Source organism: Candoia aspera, chromosome 1 (assembly GCF_035149785.1).
Source record: "Candoia aspera isolate rCanAsp1 chromosome 1, rCanAsp1.hap2, whole genome shotgun sequence".
Classification (NCBI taxonomy): domain Eukaryota; kingdom Metazoa; phylum Chordata; class Lepidosauria; order Squamata; family Boidae; genus Candoia; species Candoia aspera.
The window spans coordinates 191,583,772-191,610,648 of record NC_086153.1 but is presented as its reverse complement, the minus strand read 5'-3'; the positions used below and the strand labels follow the sequence as shown (position 1 = coordinate 191,610,648).

Sequence of the window (26,877 nt, the reverse complement as noted above, 5' to 3'; positions counted from 1 at the left end):
TCTTTAAAACAATTAAATATTGAAAAGTGAAAAATACGTGCGGTCCTAAACTGTGAATAAAATGGAAGAACAAGGCTTTTCTTCTAATTGAAACCAACCAATAATTACACTCCCACCTCTAAAGAAGTGCGGTTTATATACTGCCACGCAAGATTAATAGCAAGTTCATAGCTCCCACATTTTGCTAACATTCTAGTGCACAACATGCATAAGATTTTCTCCCAAGGTGCTGCTAGATGCACCAATGGCATCTAGCAGTTTCAATAATTATTGAAACATATATTGTTTTATGCTTTTCAAACAGATTTCATCTTCTTTAAGAACCTATTCCACACACACTGCTCAAAAGCAATCTTTGATGCAAGATTTTAAGGAAGATAAAATTACATATTGAGGTCATGGATGGGGCCATCATTTAAAGGAAATCAAGAGTACCTGACTACTTCCTCAAAAAGTAATACATTCCTGAACATATTGAAGAATATATCACCCAAACAATAAATATAAATTTCATGCAATTTATGTAAAAAGTGATGGAAAGGATGCATAATCCAGATAAATAAACATACTTAATGCAACACATATATTGAGAAAAGCCACAACAGCTGATCAAGGAATCACATATACTGATGGTAAATAAAACACAGTTAAAATAAACTTTCAGTTTATCTTTCACAAACTTTGAGTGATTTTATCAGTTATCCCTCCTGCAGCACAAAGGAGCAAAGACATGCAAGTACTTTAACTTTCATCCAATAGAGAAACACTGCAAAAGATTATGGCAAAGTAAGTAATTTTTAAAGTATTTTGCATACTTTCTGTTGAGATAAATGAAAACCATACTTACCACTAACAAACCAATTCTTGTGATTAATATGTTAACATAGCTGAATGTTAACAGTAAAATGAAAAGAGATTTCTAGCAACAAGCAAGCTTCTTTTAAACTACAATTTATTGAAAATTTTTACAAAGCTCTTCTCCAATATACAAAAACTACTATCAGTGATACTGCAATCCTCTACGTTATAACAAAGAAAACATGTCTGAACTGCATTATGCCCTCTAGACCCTGAAGGTACAATATCAGTATTAATACAGCTTTCTCTTATCTCCTCCATGAGAAAAAAAAACACAGTAGTTGAACTTATTGTTGTATTATATCTTTAATGTATCAATTAATAGTCCTTCAAATCTACCAAGTTTTTGGAGATTGTATAAAAACAGTTCTTGCTGAATGTCCTAATGCATCTTATTGTGAGTCCTCCACAAATAAAACTTCATGTATGAGCTCATGATGTGCTTTGCTGCTGGAAAGTCACAGGCTCTGTGGGAAGCTTTTTATCTTCTCAGCAGTTAGTTTCCTGAGAACATCAGTGCAGCTACTGTAGTTACCTGTAGATTACTTGTATTTTCTCACATCTGTGTCCAGCAATCTAAACCATGATGATAAAGGGTCATTAGGTTTTGAGTGAGGAAGGGGACGGACAGGACAATTTGCTCTGATAAGCTCCTTGTTGTGAGCTCCAGTTTAGAATGTGAAATGCTAGGTATGTATGCCATAACCTGGAACAAGGACATAGCATTTTCCTGACACCAACTCAACTTATTCTACTTAATTATTTCTAAGCACTAGGACACATGTTAGAATAGATACATTTATTTTGCAATTAAATACTAAAGGGTTCTGTCATGAGAAAAGGACATCAGTGGTCTATTAGCCACAAAAGCATTCAGGTACAATTACTAAGATAACTGCTGTTTGGAGCACAGCAAAGCAATTTCCCACAGTGGGACTTACAGTTCAATTTACCAGTTGGGTAAATATTTTGTGCTCTGTAGTAGTCTAGAGAGTTAACAGTTAAAGGTAATACTTGAGCTGTGTTATACTTGGGGAAGAAAACTTTCTTCAATCCAAATACATTATTTAGATCTCAATCACTACCATTTTACTTACAAGTAAGTTCCATCCATATCGAAGAAATGTACTCTCAACAAAACGAGCCTTGATTCTAACTTGAGATTAACACAAATGCTTGATGGATTCTACAGATGTCAAAGCTACTTTTGTACCTCATATCCTACATCATCTATCATTTGAAGTTGGCTTTTTGTTACTGCAAAATTATTTTGTCACGTTTATGTTTTATAAAAGAAAATATATGTTCCACAAAAATAAAAATCTAGGTGCAAAATAAACATTTATTTGGATCAGCTTATATAGCAGTAAGAGTATTGATGTGAAACAACAAGAACTGACTTTGAATTACAGTATATGTAGTATTTAAAATTAATTAAAAACATCCTGTTGCTGAGATCTTTTGAAAGATAAGTCTGTAATAATTCCCACTATTACAATATATTTTACACAATCACTTTAAAGCTGAAGAGTAACACCAACAAATTGGAGAAACTAAGAATTCCCAATCCCATTTGCAACCTCTTACACATCTTAAAATTTGGTTCAAATGGTAGGAAACCTTCTGGAGTGGACTTTTGCTTAAGTGATGTTTCATCCAGAAACCCTACTGGAAATTCTATGAACTTCCTTATTCTATAGAAAAAGTTTCCTCAAAATATTTTTTTTAAATGACACACCTATATTTTGTTTGACCATGAATACTGAATTCAAAATTTAAGCCTTCTTTGGAAGCTTCATGGTTTACTGGGCAATTGTAAAATTTATGCACAATTAAGTCATCTTTCTTTTCTGAAAAAGCAACTACGTCGAATCCAACCAGTTTCCCTAAACTAGCAGAAGGCTTCCATCAGCCACATAGGTAAAGATGAAACTGTTTAACATTTCCACACACTACTATTTCATGCTTGTTGACAACTTGTTGAGACTCTCCCAAAAAGCCAAAGTAGCCTTGGAGTCAGGGGCAGGGGAAGTAGCCTTGGAGTCAGGGGCAGGGGAAGCCTTGCGAAAGGCTGACAGGGTTGGAGCCAGTCTGTGGCACCCACCCTTTGGAATATCATTCCCCCAGAGATTAGACTGGCTCCAACCCTGTCAGCCTTTCGCAAGGCCCTAAAGGCTTGACTGGTCAATGCGGATCTGGGGATCTGGATGTGTGGCATAGCCCATGCAATGGTTATTTGGGTTTTCTTTTGGTGGCTTTGTTTTTACCTTGGCTACAGATTATATGTGTTTTGTTTTTATTGTTCTATTTTTATGCTGTTTTTAATTGTTGTTAGGTGCCCAGAGTCATGAATTTGAGATGGGCAACCATATAAATTGAGTAAGTAAGTAATTTAGCAAGTAAGTAAGTAAATAAAATGGATACAGAAAGGGGTTTATAGCTGGGAATTATTATTTACTTATCTACTGGAATAATAAGGCTGCCTAATTGCCAAGCATCTCTCCATTATGTTAACAGACTGAAATTAGGTGAATCCTACCAATGCCACTATGTAGAGTGGTGAGTTTTCAAATGTCAGCAGACACCACATTGAAGACCTATTTATTGTTACATATTCTTTTGTAGGAATTGTTAAAGTCTTTAGATTAACAGCCTAAAGAACATGAAACTTAGAGCTTACTTGCTTTGCTATTTTAATTGTTTTCTTGCTTTGTTTTGTTCAATTTTGTGGGGAAGCATGGCACTAGACTCCTGTGATATAGTTAAATAATTCCTGATAAATTACCATCTTTCAAATAACTCAAATCTTCATTTTTTCAATGTAGATATTTATATAATATTAGTTTAACAGCATGAAGATATCTCATATAGTTCTACAAAGAATTGCACAATTTCCATTATGAATTTCACTATTATTGCTATTTCTTTATAATCCTTTCCTGAAGGCAAAATTCGATAAATAAAACTCAGTTTAACATTAATAGTGAATAATGTCTTAAGATAAAAATCCACAAAAATATTCACACACTAAGCAATGATAAACTGAAGTCATGTTAGAAGACCTGAATGTGTCAAGAAGTTTGATGATTACTACAGCCAGGAAACCGTAGCACTGCAGAATTTCTTATGAATTTCTCCAGTTACTTTTTATAAATGCTGTCTTAGATGACAGCTTAATGTGTACCACATGCAATATTTATTCTTCTTTAGTGTCAGACTGTCTAGCCATCCAAAGGAATACAAAGAATGTCACTTATTAGGATAAAAGCACAAGGAAGGTAATCAAGGACATATGTAACATCAGCCAATCATGAGGTATTTCAACATTCTATTCCATTCATAACAGTTCAACAATTATTTGCTTACTAATAACTTGCTTTCAAAGCCTGTTTGTGTTCCCCATAATGGTGGTTTGCATTTATTTTGCTCTTTAGAATTGGACACTTGCTGTGCCATGCATGTTTGTCAAAACTTTGTATCATGTCAGAAAAAGCTTAGCATATCAAATCATTTTGATCTGCTGCAGACCATGAATAGAACAAGCCAGTTACTCTCACTGTTACCAGAGCAATGAAATAGCTGGATATTAGAACCACTCGCAGATAAATAAATAAATAAAAACATATTGCTTTTAAAAATTGTAAAGTACTCCAGATACAAGGAAAGCAAAATGTGGAAAGGCCTAGCCAATTAAAAATTGTCCTAATAAACAACTATACCACCATTGCCATTTGAATTATTTACTTTACATATTTTTTATTTAATAACAGAATGCAGAGAAAATGCTTATTCATATTCATTCAACTACTCAATCTGTTAAACAGCTGTATGTTCCAGAAAATCAAGTTTAGAAGGTCAAATGATATAGGTATAAAGGCAACCAAAGACAAATATTTCTCATACTAAATGTTTTTATTAAGAAGTCTAAGTGAAGCAACTCCATGGTATTCTGTTTTTTATATGGTTTTTAATTGTTGTAAGCCATCCAGTTGTAGAGCCAGTTTGGTCTAGTGGTTAAGGCAATGGGCTAGAAACCAGGAGACTGAGAGTTCTAGTCCCATCTTAGGCATGAAAACTGGCCAGGTGACCTTGGGCTAGTCCCTTTCTCTCAGCCCAACCCACCTCACAGGGCTGTTGTTGTGGGGAAAATAGGAGGAGGAAGGAGTATTTGGTATGTTCGCCACCTTGAGTTATTTATAAAAATAATAAAGGCAGGATATAAAATAAATAAATAAAATAAAATAAAATAAAATAAATCCAGGGTCATGTATTTGAGATAGGCAGCTATATAAATCGAAACAATAAATCAATACATACATACCACGTTTACTGGTGAATTAACTCCTAGATGTCATATTAACTGGAAATGCTATACACTTCTGTGTGTAGATTTCAAAGATTATGCAATCATTTGGTATTAAGTCCGTTTATGAAGCCTCTATATGCAGTGATGCAGAGTTAGATATATAGATACAGATATATAGATATCCTCTATAGGTCAATCTGTTGTACAAAGCTCAAAGAACATTATTTTTACCAATTAGCAACATTGTTCTTAATTAAACTTCTAGCCTGCCCTGTCCTGAGTATTCAGGAAAGTATCAAAAGAAGCCACACAAATAACCCATATTATATCCAGTCAAACAGATGTTGCTCATATCCATTTAAGCCTGGCAATTTAAAGCAGATCCAGAGAGGAAAGTTTGTATCTCTATATTCAAGCTCCAACATTTTACCATCCTGGGAGAAAGGAGTCACAGAGAGCCACGAGTCCTTTTTGAATCTAGAATATGTTTACAAGTATCTCAGCATGTTTTAAATTAGCGGCTACGGTATGACAATGCAGAGGAGACTCTGAAATAGTGATAAAAAACGATCAGATATGCTGGAGCATTGACTTGGGTTCTTTATAAGCTCTCCCAGTCTCAGTAAAGAGCAGACCATTGTTTTTGGCACAATATTAAATTAGACTTTATAAAGCATACACACCTCTACTGCAAATGTTTTTAAAAATAGACTTGTGACCCAGAATATCATTTTTTTTTCAATTAGAATAGTTCACTTAATCTGTTTTTCCAGTTATGAAGAAGGGACGTAGAGAATATTTAGGATTTTGCATTGGTATGCCCAACACTAAATGCCAACTTATAATATAAACTTCACACGTATTTAGGGGGAAAAAAATGCACTTGGCAAAGATGATCAGTTGGATAATCCCTACTGGTACAACCATACAAACACTGAAGCCAGAAATAGTCCCTACTATCATGAAAGTCACCATTTTAATTTAATTTAATTTAATTTTACTGGTCTAAGTAGTTCCTATAACAGAAAAATACAATCCATTTTCCATACAAAAATGAGTCAAACACTGCCATTTTAAACTTTGTTGTTTATTGGTTTAGTTGCTTCCAACTCTTCGTGACTTCATGGACCAGCCCACGCCAGAACTTCCTGTCGGTCGTCAACACCCGCAGATCCCTCAGGGACGAGTCCGTCACCTCTAGAATATCATCCATCCACCTTGCCCTTAGTCAGCCCCTCTTCCTTTTGCCCTCCACTCTCCCTAGCATCAGCATCTTCTCCAGGGTGTCCTGTCTTCTCATGATGTGGCCAAAGTATTTCAGTTTTGCCTTTAATATCATTCCCTCAAGTGAGCAGTCTGGCTTTATTTCCTGGAGGATGGACCGGTTTGATCTTCTTGCAGTCCAAGGCACTCTCAGAATTTTCCTCCAACACCACAGTTCAAAAGCATCGATCTTCCTTCGCTCAGCCTTCCTTATGGTCCAGCTCTCGCAGCCATATGTTACTACGGGGAACACTATTGCTTTAACTATGTGGACTTTTGTTGTCAGTGTGATGTCTCTGCTCTTAACTATTTTATCGAGATTTGTCATTGCTCTTCTCCCAAGGATTAAGCGTCTTCTGATTTCATGACTGCGGTCAGTGCCTGCAGTAATCTTCGCACCTAGAAATACAAAGTCTTTCACTGCTTCTACATTTTCTCCCTCTATTTGCCAGTTATCAATCAAGCTGGTTGCCATAATCTTGGTTTTTTTGAGGTTTAGCTGCAAGCCAGCTTTTTCACTTTCTTCTTTCACCTTCATCATAAGGCTCCTCAGTTCCTCTTCACTTTCAGCCATCAAAGTGGTATCATCTGCATATCTGAGATTGTTAAATGTTTCTTCCAGAGATTTTAACTCCAGCCTTGGATTCCTCAAGCCCAGCATGTCGCATGATGTGTTCTGCATACAAGTTGAATAGGTAGGGTGAGGGTATACAGCCCTGCCGTACTCCTTTCCCAATCTTAAACAAGTCCGTTGTGCCGTGGTCTGTTCTTACTGTTGCTACTTGGTCGTTATACAGATCCTTCAGGAGGCATACAGGATGACTTGGTATCCCCATACCGCTAAGAACTTGCCACAATTGGTTATGGTCCACACAGTCAAAGGCTTTAGAATAGTCAATAAAACAGAAATAGATGTTTTTCTGAAACTCCCTGGCTTTTTCCATTATCCAGCGGATATTGGCAATTTGGTCCCGAGTTCCTCTGCCTTTTCTAAACCCAGCTTGTACATCTGGCAATTCTCGCTCCATGAATTGCTGAAGTCTGCCTTGCAGGATCTTGAGCATTACCTTACTGGCATGTGAAATGAGTGCCACTGTTCAATAGTTTGAACATTCTTTAGTGTTTCCCTTTTTTGGTATGGGGATATAAGTTGATTTTTTCCAGTCTGATGGCCATTCTTGTGTTTTCCAAATTTGCTGGCATATAGCATGCATTACCTTGACAGCATCATCTTGCAAGATTTTGAACAGTTCAGCTGGGATGCCGTCGTCTCCTGCTGCCTTGTTATTAGCAATAAGGTTAAAGCCCGTTCAACCTTGCTCTTCAGGATGTCTGGCTCTAGCTCACTGACCGCACCATCAAAGCTATCCCTGATATTGTTATCCTTCCTATACAGGTCTTCTGTATATTCTTGCCACCTTTTCTTGATCGCTTCGTCTTCTGTTAGGTCCTTGCCATCTTTGTTTTTGATCATACCCATTTTGGCCTGGAATTTACCTCCGATGGTTCTAATGTTCTGGAAGATGTCTCTTGTTCTTCCTATTCTATTGTCTTCTTCCACTTCCGCGCATTGCTTGTTTAAAAATAATTCCTTATCTCTTCTGGCTAACCTCTGGAATTTTGCATTTAATTGGGCATATCTCCCCCTATCGCGGTTGCCTTTTGCTTTCCTTCTTTCTTGGGCTACTTCTAGTGGCAAAAGAGACACTAGAAGTAGCCCAAGAAAGAAGGAAAGCAAAAGGCAACAGCGATAGGGGGAGATATGCCCAATTAAATGCAAAATTCCAGAGGTTAGCCAGAAGAGATAAGGAATTATTTTTAAACAAGCAATGCGTGGAAGTGGAAGAAGACAATAGAATAGGAAGGACAAGAGACATCTTCCAGAACATTAGAACCATCGGAGGTAAATTCCAGGCCAAAATGGATATGATCAAAAACAAAGATGGCAAGGACCTAACAGAAGAAGAAGAGATCAAGAAAAGGTGGCAAGAATATACAGAAGACCTGTATAGGAAGGATAACAATATCGGGGATAGCTCTGACGGTGTGGTCAGTGAGCTAGAGCCAGACATCCTGAAGAGTGAGGTTGAGTGGGCCTTAAGAAGCATTGCTAATAAGAAGGCAGCAGGAGATGATGGCATCCCAGCTGAACTGTTCAAAATCTTACAAGATGATGCTGTCAAGGTAATGCATGCTATATGCCAGCAAATTCGGAAAACACAAGAATGGCCATCAGACTGGAAAAAATCAACTTATATCCCCATACCAAAAAAGGGAAACACTAAAGAATGTTCAAACTATTGAACAGTGGCACTCATTTCACATGCCAGTAAGGTAATGCTCAAGATCCTGCAAGGTAGACATCAGCAATTCATGGAGCGAGAATTGCCAGATGTACAAGCTGGGTTTAGAAAAGGCAGAGGAACTAGGGATTTTTAAACTTACATGTGCTTAAATGAGGTAAGAATGCTGGTCATTTATATTACATTGATGTATTTTTATTGCACTTTAATTACCATTCTTAGAAACCTAACAAGCTTCTGTTTATGGCTTTATTTTTGCTTTAGTAACCTCAGGAAAAAATAATAACAAAAGTAAGTCAGATGCTGATGGGAAATTTCTACAGCAAGTAAATGTAAATACTGTTCAGATATTACTCTTGGAAAGCTTTTCATTTAGCTGTTTATAATAAACCTACATAAATTGCTAAATCCAATCCAAATATTTTCAAACAGAATAGAAAGGATGGAGGACAATGCCACATATTTAAGGGATCCAAAAGTTATGGAATAATTCAAATAGCCACACCAACTAATATAAATGGACAAAATGAAGCACAGCAATGTAATTACAAATAGCAAACTCTCTTACTGTCCACATCTAAAAGCTATTTATTCTGAAGTTCCTCTTAATTCAATAGAACTTACTCCAAAGTACAATTATCGCCATAAGAACAGAGAGATGTTCAACCCTAAAGACAGAATTCCAACGTAGGAATTACATTGGACAGCATTATTACTTAATATTACTTGATATCTTACAGTTTTTGCCTCAGAGAAAAGTGACAACACAGAAATGACCAAATTTTAAATTTTTAAAAATTTCAAATCACAATGTAATACACATCAAAAGAACTACTCAGTATTAAAGCAACATCTCAATAATAAAAGAGTATTTAACAATACCCAGAATACTCCAATTTCCTCCCACCTCACCTGAGCTATTAGTTTGACCATACAGGCCTCCATTAGAGAACCTAGAGCTTGCGGAGAATAGTGGCAGAATCCTCATCAAGGTGCTGGCAATACTGTCATTGGTTTCACTTGGTTCGTTGTCTAATTTTTAAATCAGCATAGGAAGGAAGAGAAAGTGCATGCTGAAAGCAAAACACTGGACTTGGGCAGTGTTGGGCAACACTGTTGTCTCCAAGAATGCCTCTGAGTTCTACTCAGACTTGAAAGGCATTCTTAGAATTTTATTTTATTTATTAGATTTTTTTAAAATCCCGCCTTTATTATTTTTATAAATAACTCAAGGCAGCGAACATATCTAATACTTCTTCCTCCTCCTATTTTCCCCAGAACCACCACCCTATGATGTGGGTTGGGCTGAGAGAGAGTGACTGGCCCAAGATCACCCAGCCGGCTTTCATGCCTAAGGCAGGACTAGAACTCACGGTCTCCTGGATTATAGAAGCACATCAGAATTATATAAAATATTTTAATATAATAATAAATTACATTTGTATAAAATAATCTAGTATTAAAGTTAGAAGTATATTATTTGCCTAGAAAAAAGATAAAGCTAATTTGGAGGGGTTACAAAGGGATTCTCAACGCAGCCTCATTAGTTGCCTTCTTGTAAATGAGAGTTTTGTGACTTGCCATGCCCTCTGTGGCAGCCCTTTGTGAGAGTGCCCATAATATTCCAAATCTGCCCACTGGCCCAAAGTTATTAGAGGTCCTGTTGTAGAAGTTAGAGCATCTAATTAGAAATAGAAGACTCACGTTCAAATTTCAAGGGAGAACAAGGAGTTCTTGAAATCCTTGCTTGGAACACAGGATATAAATCAAACGAAATAGATAACTTGAATAAAACTGAAGGACCACTACTGGAAAGATCCTATTCTTCTAGAGAAATGTGAAAGATCATAGATCAGCATCTCAGGTGCACCAGAGCACAGAAGGTAATACAAGTGGAACAAAATGGTCCTCCAGCTACCTTAACCCCACAAAACTTTAGTTATTCTTCAGCAATAAATGAAATAATATCTGTACCTGATAAAACAGCATTCCAAAATGCTGGAAAATGCAGCACACTCACCTTATGTCCAGTAACAATTCAGGGAACAAACCAAATGGTGGTCTGACTAGGTTACTCAGATCTGGCACTGGGTGCACTCTTAGTGTTTCTGTGTACTATATGAAGAAATATTACTGAGACCTTTGAGATAAAATTAGTAGAAAATAGAGAGGAATCCATGTTCTGAAGGACTGTGATTATTTCACATTTATTGGCTTACTTGTAGAGTCTAAAATATTTAAGATATAAAGAAAAAAACTGGGAATAATTTAGCTAAGAGAAGTGAAAACCTTAGGTAGGCCATGGAAAGAAGAGTTTTCAAAGTTGTTGAACAGGGATTTCTTCCACTTCCATGATTTTATTTATTTTATTTATAATTCAGATTTATATCACCGCCCATCTCCCCCAAAAAGGGGGACTCTGAGAGGTTATGATGCGAGAAGAAGATAGTTGGGACAGTATCTTCTATTCTTGCTAGCACTGTAGGAGATTTATTCTGCCACCATATCACATATCTCAAAAGAATGCACAGAACCAAAAATTTTGGTTTGGATTTATTTCCATTTTTTAAAGAAATAAAATTAGTCAGATTTCATTTAAGTAGTCAGTATCCTACTATCCCTTAACTATTGAATTGGTCCATCTGGTTTGTTTTTGATGGAAAATCCTTATTATTATAATCTATGTCTGCTTAAGACTCACCAATGAGCTGCCCCCCTTATTCCTCTCTTTATAAATACACTACTTACTACTTAAGGTATTTCTACCTCAATTTTCCCTTCCCCAAAATTAAATTTCTCAAAATGACTTACAAAAATAAAAAAAATAAACATAATGAAACTTTGTAATACATTTATTTATTTCTTTGATTTATATCCCTTCTTTCATACAGGAACCCACAGCAGCAGATTAAAAAACCAATAAATAAAATCAAACTGAAATGCTTTCTAAAAAAGAAACATCTTCATTTGGTGAAGGAATACAGATCAGGATCACTTAGGCTCCTGGTGCACAGTTTCACGTACAAGCCCTCCCACCGAAAAAGCCTTCTTGTTTGCTGTTGCTAATTCTGCCTCTGAAGGCAAGAGCCCATGCTGATTTTAATAGCGGATCTTATAGAACAGGCAGGTTCACGAGCAAAGAGACCATTTTCAAGCTGCCAGGGCCTAAGCTGTTTGGGGCCGTAAAAGGTTAAGAGCATCACCTTGCACTGCACTAAGAAACAGACTGGCAGCCAGTGCAGCTGATACAATAAAGATGTCACATGACCTTAGAATTTCCCCCCCGTCTTAATTCTAGCAACAGCATTCTTCACTAGTTTAAGTTTCTCAACACCTTTCAGAGGAAACCTCAGGTTCGGCATATACATAGTTGTTGCACCAAAGCTGAACAAGATCTTTCCTAATTGCAACCTATGCATGGACATGGAATAACCGTTGCATTTAAATACCAACCTAGCCAGCAGTTTGTCTGCCTTGACCAAATTTAATTTCAAATTGTTCACTCTCATTCACGCCACTTCAAACACCATTTTTCAACCTCTTTCACTTCCCCAGAATATTACAGAAAGCAGATGCAGAGCTGAATATCAACAATGTATTTATGAATTTCCATCCCTGCATCGTTTTCCTGACAGCTTCTCTTAGGATAGGGTATAAAACTGAACTGTTGCAGGTTATTCAACCAGCAATAAGAGTCCTTCTGCATCTTCCCCTCCTGCAAACCCCACTATAATCCAATTCATTGATCTTGCCAGAGTTCCTTCAGGAGCATCAGCAAGACTGGGTCCATTTCACAGGAGAAGGACATGTAAAGGGCAAAGCAGGAACTACCCAACGCATGCCTTGATTACCAATAAAACAGTACTAGTAATCATTTCACTCTGCAGGCATATTTCCTATTTGAAAGGTACATGACAATAAAGTGGATTTCTCTAGGGAGAAGAATATGGGCGGCATTAGCTCCCCTTCTCTTCCCTCCATGGAAGAATGAGTGACTTCAAAGAATCTTAAACAGCATCATGTTTAAAATGCCCATCTTCCAATATCATCTAAGGCTTCAGCTGAATCCAGCTGTTCACCCCTACAATATGCTGAAGGCACAAGGCTGAAACTAACCAACTTTCTGTATGAGGAGTTTCCACCATACAACCAACCTGCCTACTTTCTACTGGCTTTACAAGCTCATGTGCGGCAACAATCACAAACAATTTCATAGATCCAATGACACTAACTGTATTCTAAGGCTGAACAAAACAAAATAAAACCCAATTAAGGGAAAAACAATCACAGAAGATGCATCAATAAAAGTTTCTATAATCATGACAAATTCTTCTTCAGTGAGGATTATCTTGAAAATATTTCTCTATGGTTTTTTGAGCAAAATTAGATTTTGGAGCAGAAGTCTCATCTATTAGCTGAAGATCTTTCCCTCAAAATCCTGTGTACACAAAAATTTATATACATGGCAATAACCCCTTCAGACGTTAACCAGAAATCATGACATCTTGAACTATGTAGAATAGGCAACATATATTGACTCTGCTCCAAGTCCTCTGTCGAAGTATACCTTATCCCTGGACCTTGATCATGGATCATGAGGAGAATTCTACTTGCATGCAAATAAATGAGACCAAGGTCTGCAACTGAAGGGGTACACATCGCATTGCTACATACAGCTTGAGCCACAGCAATTTAGGCTATTGCCTGAACAGGGAGAGAATGTTTTAATGTATATTCAGGAACATCCCATAAGGCATATCTGCTGCCTGATTCCATTGTTGAAGAAAGATTCATGTTTCCCTCCAGAGTATTTCTGTACATCGAAAGGGGAAGACCGCATCTTCTCTATCACATCAGCTAGCAAAATGTCTGGGACCAGTTCTGCATATTTCGTACACAGAGACCATTGTCAGAATCAACCCTTTTTTTTTTTTCAAATAGGGCCCATAAATCAGATCAAAAATGTTAAAAATCAATGCTTTCTTACAAGGAAAACTATTATTTAAATATTATGGTCATCATCAGTGGAAATATCTATTTGCTAAAATATCTATTTTAAAATCATAGAAGTTCATTTCAGACTTGTATGATTCATATATGCCAAGTCATTAATTATACCATAATTCATTCATAAACTATAATTGTCTAACATTCAATAATACTTAAACTGTTCCTTTATATACAATTGCAATATTGAATCATCTTTTCATTTGAAAATGCACTTCTATATTAGAAAACTCAATCTGTTATAACAAGTATCCTGTTTTATAAAATTACCATAAAAGTGATCGTTATATCATGATTCTAAAAGAAGGCTGGTATCCTGCATAGTTTACTGGGCAGCAATTTTAACAGCAGATTAAAAACAATTGCAGTACTAATTTTTAACCGGGTACTTAATAAAGAATTTCTTTTCTGCATTCTTTATACAAGAATGCTCTAACTTGGTTTAAAGAATAGTAATATTTTAAATGTTATATCTGATTCTTCTATACATCCTGGTTAGTACCATTTGATCATAATGTAAGCACAGGCAACACAGCTGTTCTGTCAGCTTCTCTTCAGAAATAAAGTCTTAATCATATATCAACTGAATGACTAATTTTATTAATACCTGCAGTAGGATCTTGAAGGCATTCCAGGTTTTATATCTTTCAAAGGTCGGTGTACCTCTTCAATTACCCCAAAGTAGTATCATTCACTGTTTTCTTCTCCCCTAGCACTGAACAATGGCATCCTATCATTAAAATACTACTGTGATTTTATCAGTAAATAAAAATGTTTCTTTGTTTAAAAAGGATAAGCTACAAATACACATTTTTTGAAGTTTTTGAAGTTCTGCTTATGCCCACGTGCTTCGAGTATCCTTGTTATTGCTGTAAATTCTTATGAAAGATCTATGAAAATGTTTACTGCTGCATTCTTCCTGAATTAGCATTAACTCTGTCAGCACAAAACCAAGAAATCTTTTTGTTAGCCAAGCAACTAATACTTTTCCAACCGAGGTTAAGAACATGAAGCAAAAGTCACCAATTAAAATGTAATACTAACAAATATATTCTAATCACTTGCGTTTGCTTATATGACCAAAAGTACCCACAAAAGGTAAAAGGTACCTCATAACATACTTCAAAATAAAACATATTATGTATTTTAATGTAAAAATCTACTGCATAAAAAGAGGATTTCAAGAGCAACCCCTCTGCCAGGATGAAGGAAAAATGGCCATCATTCTGTCTTCAGGCGATGCCATTCCATATCACACAATATTTCACACTCATAAATACATGACAAATACTTCCTCAATCATTTTTTACAAGCAGGGATGCACAGGGGGTTGTCAATGGCTAGCTTGAGGGAAAATAAAAACAGCAGGCGGCAGAAGCTGTACTGAAAATGGTTATGTGGTAAATTCTCCTCTGTAACATCACTCAGCTATCCTACCCTTTGATCTTTCAGCTACAATTACACGAACATCCACAAAATCTGGATTAAAAGGACACCACAACCATCACTTGCACATGAACACAATACTATTTCTAATGTTAGTTCATAATATAAATACAATATTTACACATTTTTAAAAACAGTTTATATGCTACATTTTCTAGTCAATCTTCACCACAGTCACTTTCATAACCACACAAAGACGTAACAGGGTGACTGGTGTCAGAGAAATCACAGGCTGGTGTCTCCCAAATATTAAGAAACCTAATGTCTAATGACTAGCCTTTATTGTACAATAATCTCTACCTGGGATCACCCAAATACAGAAGTGATTCAAGCTTACCCCTATTCAAATAAATGTTGATATATACTGTCATTGCAGCCGTCAAAAACTGTTTCCACCAGCATGTACATCAAGTCCTAAATTTATATTTGTGTGAATCCGGTAAATGACTTCTGGAACACAGTATTTTGCAGCTCAGCAAAAAAATCTTCAGAGTTTTCTGAAGACTGGATTTAATTTCAAATAATCCATTAAGAATAGAAAAACTTCCCAAGTTCGCATTCTGAATCATTCACTGCAAAAGTGCAACTATTTTTTAGAATATAGCTGCATTATAACATTAGGAACAGAACAGTTCCTGGCTGAAATAATTTCACAGAATATATCTTATAACTTATTGGAGTTAACCATCTGACATTAATTATTGTTTTGGCTTCTAGTCTGTGAATGTTTATTTTTCAGTTTAGTCTTCTCGCTCTTTGATACCATATGGAAATGAGAATGTTTAATGGAAAATTGAAACCATGTGCATCTAAGTACTTAATGAAGTACAGGGAGAGTAAGAGGGTGTGTTTTAAAAGAATTCTGATATACTGTTTTGGATACTTTTACAAAACAAATACAACAATAGCTTAGATATTTTTATAACTTAGCTCACAATTGCATTTTTAACAAAAACTTTAAAAACAGTGCTTTAATTGATGTTTTATTTCTATGCAATAAATCAACCATCTATTGTCTACAAAGTCTCATCTCAAACTTTTTCAGGACAAGTTCAAGCACACTGTTTTCAGACATGAGAACTCTAATCTCTAAACTCTAATATCATCATGCTCTGGGATTGGATCTTGATCCCAATCACAGCTTGACTGACAGCATATTCAACAGCCATTCCGTTTGTTGGTATTATGAGAGTTTATGACCTGAATTGGACAAAGTACAAATATTTCACTGACGAATATTTCAGATCCTAACTTTTAAGAATCAAGAAACAAAGCTGGATTTTGTAAAGCAGCTAATGTTGCTATAAACGATGTGGTGTGTGTGTGTGTGTGTGTGTGTGTGTAGCCTAGAGCCAATGGAAATCAGGTGGTAAATAAATTTAATATACATTTTTAGCACCTTCCTGTCCTCTTTTGTCTTTCAAAATTGACAAAAATAGGAAAATGCGCATGAAAGTGGACACATTTCTAACTGGTATTGTAGCCTTTCTGCATAGTTTTCTTTCAGTGCTCTACTGCGGAAAAAAAAGCACAAAATGATAAGAGGAAAAATTGATTTAGCAAATGTTTAGGAAAGCTTTCATTTCTACTGTACTCCAACAAGCAAGGTATTTGGCTAAAATTAGCATTAAGTTATACAATAAAGAACATAACACAGTAATAATATTTATTTTATCAAATACTAAGGTCTCTTTGGAAATTATAATTTAAAAAAATTAAATTCAACTTCAAACTCACCATTTGTTTTTCTTTCTAATGTAATCTTTTTCGGAGAGATTAATCAAATAGATCATTGGTTTAGAAGTTAAAAACAAATGTTTGTTCAGCACATCAATCTAAAAGATAGCAAATAAAAAAGACGTAAAATATGCAACATTGTAGTGTTATCCCCCCTGACACACACAGATATATGGGCGAATGAAAAAATAATGGTATATTCATGGTTTGTAGATGAAGGTGGTATTAATTTACTGGAATTAAATTAAAAGGTTTAAAGAAAAATCTGGTGCACATTTGTACTTCTGTGTGTGGGTTTTAACAGGAAGACATGAGACTTAGTAAATGAAGTAGTACTTATAAACTTGCCTCTTTGTCATTCCAATCATGATAGAAACGAACCGGCTTTTTTTCATCTATTACCCAGCTTTTGATTTTGCACATTATGTCCTGGTGGAATTAAAAAGAAACAAAAGACATTTAAGTACAATATATTCTGCTATTTGCAGGATTGATATTTCTCATGACAGAGGTATTTTAATTAGCAAAATATTATGAAAATTCTGAAATGTTATACATCTATATTTGAATGTTAGAGCACAAAAGTCTTATTAAGCATAGAGTAGATATGTATGGGAAAAATAAGTTATACTCTTCCATCCCCAGTGTAATAAAAAAAATCTATAAATAAATTTAAAACTGCTTTCCAAAACTCCATATTGGCAAAATAATTAAGCATCCCATGGAAGCAACTGCATCCAACCAAAAGGCAGATAAACAAAGACGACTTTAAAAAAAAAAAGGGTAGCGAAAGAAATTGAGCTGATTATTGAAGATCCACCCATCAAGGTATTCGTTCAAGTGTCCAAAGGCCATCATCTTTTTTGCATTAATTTTTTGCCCACATTAATTTTTTGCCCACACCTTCTCATCTCCTCCAAAAAGCGAATCCTGCCAAAGCTTTCATTACACAATGGCAAGAGCCTTGCACTGGTGACCTCCAACCAGCTGCATTCACGTTCAGAGCATCTCTCCCTGCAGGAAATCTAACGGCCTTTTAGTTAGCAAGCTAGTGTGCATTCAGGAGGAGGAACTGCAGGAAGAGCCCAATGTGCTTTGTTTCTCTGGCCTTTCTTCACAGAAAGATTAATCATCTGTGAAATGGAAACGGCAAACAGCAAGTGACACAAACTGAACCCTTCAAGTCTTTCCTCATCAGTTTTGTGGTTCTGCATCTGAAAGCTGCGTGTGGCAGGGTTTGCCTTACAGGCAGGTGTTAATAAAAGCCTCTTAGGTCTGAAAGGTCAAGCTAAGCTCTTCGAGGAGTAGCACGTTTTTTTGTCAGACATAATTTATGGCCGTGTTCTAAACGCTACATTTCAGGAAAATTAACTTAAGGGTGATATTCCATTAAAGAATTTAACACCAATTTCTAGTTGCCAAATTTTCTTTAAGGCACATGTCAATAAATAGGTCAAACCCATATAAATATATGACCTTAGTATTTAGTATACTAGTATCCCCAATCATGCAATTGCTTCAGGTGGAAAAACAAGACGAAAGCTCTTCTAAATCTCAGTTCCTGATTTGTAACTCTCCAGGAACAGGACTTCCCACAGATTTTAACAAGAAAGGGGCAAGCTGAAAACTTTTAATGAAATATAACATGTTCTGCCTAAGAATAATCACTTTTACTCTCCTATAACTGATTTTCACTCATAAATGTTTTTAAAGTGGCTAATGTAACACCATTTCCTACAAGGAGAAGATCAAAGTGCTATATTACAAATGCATTATGATTAAAAAAGCACTGTGCAGCCTTGCTATTAAATGTTCTTTAAACCCTAAAAGGCTTCCCATAGATCTCACTTGGCACTGCATATACAACCTTTGACAAGTAATGTAGACCATTTTTATTCATTGCCTAAAATTGTAGGCAATTATGTGCGTCACACTGGCCACCTGCAAGTTCTGAATGCCTGCTCCAGTTGTCAGAGCTAAAAACTCATGTCGGAGGGGATTAATCTAAGGGGAGAGAGTCCTCTTTAATGGCTACAGCAGGTGAAATGGCCCAGCTGGTTACTATGATGAGTGGCCAGAACAGCTTATGTAGAGACATGCAACAAGATTACACATTTAAAAATAAAATAAAATAAGTAGCAGAACTATGTTATCTTTGGCGCTTATTTAGGTTTTATCTGATCAGTAAATAATTCACTTAAGTTTAAAATATGCCTTGTGTTAGCCTTTTCTTCATTATTAGAATAATTCCTCCAGTAACCCTGCTTAACCAGTAGAGGAATTTTATACTGATTCAACTTTAAAACAGACACTTACATAACAGTTGAGATTCTACATTCATCAGGATAAATAATAGAAATCTGTCTTGTATGTTCACTTTTTACTTGGTTTTTTTTTCTGCACAGACAAAAAGTTGAGAAAGTAACAATGCTGCCTTCCTTCCATGCCAAAATCTGATTTAGCAGAGTAAACATCCTTTATATTTGGTCTCTAAACTCACACTTTAAGAAATCATCAAAACAATATTTAGGAGTAGCTAAATGTCACCTTACAACTATTGTGCATTTGAGTCTATTTCAAGCATGAAAGAAGTCTATTTTCCTCATGTTCACCAATTTATGCAATTCATTTCCAAACTATGGCAGAATCATTATCAACAGCACTTACCACATGTGATCCAAATCCACAATACTGAAATCCAAGAACATTACCAACATAATTTTCCATGAACAATTATTTACTTATGTGGAAAAAAAAACCAATTTGGCAGATGTGGTAGAGCCAGGCCTTCCTATTAATGACCCCAGGCCAAGACCAAGACCTTAAGGTATTTAGAAATAATGCTACCAAGTTATTCCTATGTTTTTATAGCATATAAAACAGTTCCATGCTTCCTTATCCTGGAACGTTCATTTTCTTTACCAGGCAAGTGTCGCACAGCGTACCTCATCAGCTATTGCAAGATTCTACCATTCAAAATGAGCCCATTATATTCCTGCAGCTTGCAAGGTCTTTCAAGCTAAGGTAGTCCCTCAGCTCCTCTGTGGCTCTCAAATCTGCTCCCTTGCAAAGCTTAATATTATTGAAACCATCCAGAATAAGTTTATTAGACCCATATTGATGGTACCAAAAAGTATTAAAAATGCCATCCTACGGGTAGAAATAGGTATAGTTTCATTGCATGCCAGAGCATGGTTCCTTCTTCTTACCTTCTGGCTAAAGTTAATTCTGTCTTCTATAGGTTTAGCCCCATTAGTATTTAGAGATCATTTTAAGTCATCATGACTAAAAAAAAGCCTTAGATAACATTAAATTGCTGGGCTTCTCTATGGAAAGTCTGTGTTCATTAGGATTTGGTAATGCTAGCACCACCCTTAAACAAGAAATCTGGGATATAGATCTCCAAACAAATTTAAGTAAGGTGCTACACCCCAATATCTGTCACTTTCTTCCAGAAGGGTTTGTTCCTGTCCTGTTCAGACTATGAGATGGCCACGCAGGATAACTTAAAATTCTTTTATTACAATTAATTATTTACAATAATAAATTCCTCAATAAGTAAGCAACACAATTGATCAGGTCCACTCAGGCAGTGGAGGAAAACTAGGCAAGTCGGCAGGATCAGGATCCAATGGAGACTGAGGCATCACAGCTAGGCAGAACTTGGCTAGACACCTCAATGAGGCAGCAAGACCCGGGAAAAAATTGCATGTGACAAGTAGGAGACTAGAGATGTTGGGCTCAATCTTAGCACGGAGGCTGGGCAAGGCTTGACTGATTCTGCAAGGCAGGACTTGGTTCTGGAGGCAATACAGGACTCAACCAAAGCAGCAAGGCAAGAGGTGAAACTCGGAGTGGTCCTAGACTAGACTGGAGTGGTGAGGCAAGGCTTGGATCCAAAAACAAGGCAGGACTTGACTGGAATGGCAGAACGAGGCAAGGAACTGGACGTGGAGCTAGGCTGAACTGGAATGACAGGACTGGACATGACTGAGATGGCGAGACTAAACTGGGAACTGGAAGCAAGGCTGGGCTGGACTGGAGTGGCAAGACAAGACTTGAAGCTGGAACTCTGGCTGGACCTGACTGGATCTGCACAACGAGGCTTGAAGCTGAAAGCAGGATCACATGCGGCTGAAGCAACGAGGCGAGGCTGGGAGCTGGAAGCAAAGCTGAGATCTGCTGGACCAGTAAGGCTGGACTTGATCGGAGCGACTTGCAAGAAAGGCTGTCCCACAATGTCAGAAGAAGCTGGCTTTGATTCTGCAATGGCTACAGACAAGGCTTGTGACTCAGGTAAGGACTCTTCCGCTGAAACAAGCTCAAAGGATCAGTTGTCTCCAGCAGCTTGCTCAACGCGCACTTGCCTTTTAACACATTCCTTTCGTGCCTTTTCTCTTCTGCAGCCAATCGGGCTGCCTTTTGATTTGCACGCTTCTCAGCTCTCCTGTCTCATGTACTGATTGGAGGTTTCAAATCCTCCTCCGGATTTTGCCCAATCAGCTCTTGCTTTTTCTCCCGCTCTGCTGAGTCATTTTGGTTGTCTGTTTCCCTGATTCCTGAAAGTTAAGTTTAGTTTCCTTCTGACTGTTCAGGATAAGAAGCACTTCCAGCTTCTTATTTATCATCCATCACAATTTTGAAATTTCATAAAGCTTTCACTTTAGCCAGGCTGGGCGCACTGACCTCAGCAGTCCTTTTTGGACGTTTTAAGGGTATTTTTATTTTATTTTATTTTATTTTATTTTATTTTATTTTACAAATTTATTCACTGCCCATCTCACCCCTATGGGGGGACTCTGGGCGGCTTACAATAAAACAGGATTAAAATATAAAACCATTACATTACAAAATACTGTAAAAGTACAAATATAATAAAATGTACACGGTGAAAAGATCTTAATCAGTCCTTGAGTGTAATAGGACCCTCATAATCACTTTACAGTGCTAGCCATCCCCAGGTGTAATTATTCCCCCTCCCATTCCAAGCCTGCAGACAGAACCAGGTCTTTAATCTTTTGTGAAAGTCTAGGAGCGAGAGGGCCTGTCTCACCTCTGGGGGAAGGATATTCCAAAGGGCGGGAGCTACAGCAGAGAAGGCACGCTTCCGAGACCCCGCTAGATGGAATTCTTTTATAGATGGGGTCCGTAACATGCCATCCTGCATGACCAGGTGGGGTGGGTTGATGTAATAGGGATGAGATGTTTTTGGACGTTTTAAGGGTATTCCTATGCACCTTCAGTTATGTCCCTGTGGTGACAGCTCAATAGAAACCCTAAGCCATATGTTGTTATACTGTTCCCTATATAAGGACTCTAGACAGGTCCTTATATATCCGATATTGAAGAAATATCAATATTGATATATCAATATGAATAAGAAATATTACGATATTGATTATGATATCAATATCGCAGGGAGTGGAATTTCTATTTAATGCTACTTCTTTCGGACAAGGACCTGAAAATACCTTCCAAGGTTGCCCAGTTCTGTGCTACCATCTGCACAATTCACCGCACCATCACTTAGGTTTAGAATTTCTTAATATAGTATTTTATTTCAATTTATTTTAGTATTTTCATTCTTAATTTTAGATCATATTATACTAATTGTTTAATATATATATAAATGTAAGATTGTTACTATAATTTTATTGTATCTGGCCTTATTAGGCTGTAATAAATGTATTGTTGTTGTTGTTGTTTTTGTTAGCATATGTACAATTCCAGTGTGATGAAAACACTGCTCCTGTTTCCTCATGATGATAACTATTTGTTTAATGAAACTTTTAACAGTTTGCAAGTTCTGTTTACACATATCTGAGAACAACTGACATAAGCATATGATGGGATGATAGGCTAATATAAGCGCATCTATCCCTTTCCCTTACTGAGTCAGCTTATCTCTAATTAAGCAGCATGTTTAAGCTAATGAATATAGACGTATAACATAATATCCTTATCCAAGAAAGTTGGGGAGGAGAAATAAAGATTAGACATTATCAAGTTTATATGTTTATATGAGATATGTCCAACATAACTCAGGCTTAAGCATGTGGCTTGTATTTTAAGAACTAGTGTTGTATTTCTTCATGTTTTAAAAAATATTTTTATATCACTTTTTAAAAAATCCATATGAACTTATTTAAAAATGCATCTATTTGAAAACAAGATCCACAAGTATGTCATATTACTTGCACCTGCCATGTAAATATCTGGTTCATTTTTTTCCCCCAAAAGTAATTCAACTGAAAAATCTGAGTGGATGAAGAGAAATGGATGCTGTGATTCAAGTGTTATTTTTGTTTCAAGAAATTCAAATATTAATTTTATTGCCAAGCTCATTAATATTTTTGAAGCAATAGGAGTGGAGGGGTGAAAGAGACACTGAAAATTTCTAACTTCAGAGATAGGTTCCTTTTTCAAGAAAGCACATCTATTTATCTAACAATTGATATGCATTGCACCTTCCCAATCTGGCCTACTATAGCCATCCATTATATAATTAATTAATTAATTAATTTCACGAGATGACACAATCCTAAAACAGAAATATTCTAGGGTGCTGAATTTCTTAAGACATATTATCAAAGTCTCTGTGGCAAGCTAGCAGCACCAAAGAAGTAGAGTCAAGATAAGACGTATGAATGCTGCCACTCAGCAAAGCCTTTATGGGGACCTAAAAAATCAACAAGAAGCCATTTCCCTCTTTATTTGCAGGTGTGTTTCATCAAATACAGCAGGCAAGACTCTCTCAGTATTCCAGCAGAAGTTGAACAGAAAGAAAATGATGAAATATTTGTATTTATAAATGCATATCCTGGTCTGCAAAATGATCGCTCACTTCATCATACTGACCATAATGACAAAACAGGATTCCTAGAGGAAACCTCGCTTTCAAATAATGGGGTTTCAAGATGGAGTATGAATCATGGCTTTCACGCTTCCCAAGCACGGAAAGCGAAGTGTGATCGGCTTTAGCGTACAGGTGGTCATTTACATTTTTCCAAAGTCCTGGAATTTTAAGCACACGGATTGAGGGGTGGGGGTGGAATTATCATCATTTAACAAGCTTTTTTTTTAAAAAGTTATTTATTGGGGGGGGGGGTAAATATAAGGCTTGTTCAGTTCTGAAAAGAACATTCTTAATATAAATGTTTTGGTATTTTTAATCTACTGCCAGCTATGACTTTAGGGGCTTATTTAATTTAACATTCAAGTCATTAATGCATAGATTTCTGACATATAACAACAAAATTATTTTACAGAGCTGGCATGCAAGGTGACATAAAATCACATTTGCCATGCCATGACTCAAAGATATTTAATGCAGGAATTCCACATTACTGTTATACTTTCATGAAAATTAATTAATAGTACAATAGCATTTCATTTACTTATTTATTCATTCATTCATTCATTCTGTTTCCTTCCATTTATAAAAAATATGCCAGGATGGATAAGAACACCATGAAGACGGACAAGTGCAAAGTATTAATAAAGCCAATGAAGTGGAACTCAGGAAGAATGTCCAGGCTGGATTCCATTCATTACAGTGGATTTAAGCCTCATATTAAAATGTAAACAGTACTAAGGCAACACGCAACCCCCTCAGGAAAATGACCACAGTCTACAACAGTTCTATCTTCTCACTTTCATTCCTGGGTATGCTAAATACACTCCATTACTGAACTGGAGTCAGTATGAAGCAGAAAGTGACAGACACCTGTAAAAAACAGAGCAACTGGATGGGTTTCCCCAGACCCATTAAAAGTTGATCCAGTGAAACTATGCTTCCCTAACATGCCTAGAGACATAAAGAGGCCTCTCTGTAGTATCCCTGTGCACAGAGGACACACTGTATAATACAACTCTCAAATGTAAAGAGAAAGCATTTAATCCTTCAGGCAAACTGGTGTTTATTTTCACAAGAGGAAGGACAGTCAAGGTGATGGATCTGTTCCTGTCTTCCACTAAGCCTCAAAGCCCCAGGAGTGGGAGATATATTGTCAGAATCATCCATTTACTTGTATCTATAAATAATCATTGCTTATACAGTAAATCATTGATGTAATGGACTAATGTTCATTAGAGCCAAATGTTCTGCTAAATTGTAAATGGGATTTTACCCCTGTGGAAAATGTGAAAATGATAGTATAATGTTCATAATCTAACTAAAATATACATAACACGTATAGACGTTTTTTGGACTGATTTGCCAAAATCTGTTGGCTGAGGCAAAGTCCAAGCTCAGATTTTATCTATTACATCCAAGTCTGCTGGATCGAGGTCCCCAAAATCTGGAGTTTTCTGTATAATCCCCCCCCCATTTTTCTAACTTTCCCTCCCATTGCTTTCAAAGTTTGCAAAAAATTCTACAACTCTAAGTGTATCCCCCCATATGCCTCCAAAGCTGTTCTATTCTCTTTTTCCATATTGTTATAAAACAAGGATTCATTCAGGAAATTTGCATGTGCTGATTTTTCAGTCATACATTGGTGAAATGTTAAAATTTGGTTGGAGAGCAATTTACTAGTAATACTATACTTAACAACAGTAATTTCTTCTGCTAATGTAGAAATAGTGTTTTCTATCTCTGGAGTAACTCATTCAAAATTGAGAAAACTTTGGGAAAGCTTCATTTTCTTTTTTAAGCTCTGAATGAAGAGGAAGAAACAAATGAAATGTAAATTTATCACCCAGCTAATGATGTGTTTTGTGCTGACTTGACTGAAATTGCTTTTTGTTAAAATATTGTTTATAAATAAGAAAGTTATTTCAAAAATAATCATTCTGTAACTGTTGAAAAAACTAGCAGGAACAAGCAAGATTATTAGCACTATTTAAAAGCTGGAGATGTCCTAGTACATCATTATATAAATATTCTCCAAGCAATTGCAACAATTAATTAGACTGGACAGGATTTGATTTGATTTGATTCAGTGCAAAGGACTTCACAAATATGTATCTGCTTGCTTGATACTAAGATCATGCTATTTTTTAATAATAATCTGATATACACACACACACACACACACACATTCACATACCCGTCCTAAAAATGAAATGTACATTGCTGAGTACTGAAAAATATTAATTCAAGATGTATCAAACAAGAATGCATTTTATAAGCCATTATGATTACAGACTCTTCCTACCTAATCAATAAATTATGATTTCAGTGATTAAATTGTGTCTTCATGGCTAGTGATTTAAATCAATTTTCTCAAATCAAATCCTGCTTGTTTATTCTTGCAGTCAGGGACAGTTAGGTACAACTAACTGCAGATAAAACCTGAAGCTATTACAGGATTTGACACAGTCTAATTCTGAATATCTGAAACCACCTCTATTTCTTTCTAAAACTGTGACCATATGCTTATTCCATGCTGTTCAACATCAGCCATTCCTTCTTTCAGACTTCGTTTTTGCTCTGATCACTATTTTGCCTATTATGAGTTCTGAAGAACTTTAACATTTGCATACTCTAAGAACTTTGTGTTTGTCTAACACAGATATTTGTTTTTACTTGTTACCTACATTCATATGCTGCCTATCCTCCGGGAGTTCCAGCCCATATACCTGGTAGGCAGGGGTCAGTTCTCATTTTATCCCCACTATACAATGAAGTGAAATCCAGCATGGTGTAGTGGTTCATGTGTTGGACTAGTACAGGTGCAAGAACCAGGTTCTAACCCCCCCCCCCCAAATTAGGTATGAAAGCCAAATGGCTGACTTTGAACTTGTCATTTTCTCTCAGGCCTAGACTAGGAAGTCAAAAACCATCTACTTCCCAACCCACACTGGACCAGGGTGGTAGATTAAGGTCTATAACCTTCAATGAGGAGGCCTTCACCCGCAGTGGATTGATTTGTGCTGATAATAATGAGATAAATTAAACTCAGAGAATATCCCACATTTATCCAATGGGCCCACGGTTGAGTGGGACTTGAACCT

General features: G+C 36.4%; 1 protein-coding gene across 1 annotated transcript in view; it reads right to left on the bottom strand.

Moving 5' to 3' along the window:
- OLA1 (Obg like ATPase 1) overlaps positions 1-26,877 on the bottom strand; it is a 104,857-nt gene that overhangs the window by 33,144 nt on the left and 44,836 nt on the right. The window contains exons 6-7 of the mRNA XM_063318176.1: positions 17,269-17,349; positions 16,921-17,018 (exon numbers count right to left, since the gene is read on the bottom strand). Of these exons, the coding sequence (XP_063174246.1) occupies positions 16,921-17,018; positions 17,269-17,349 (179 nt within the window). The remainder of the gene's footprint in view (positions 1-16,920; positions 17,019-17,268; positions 17,350-26,877) is intronic.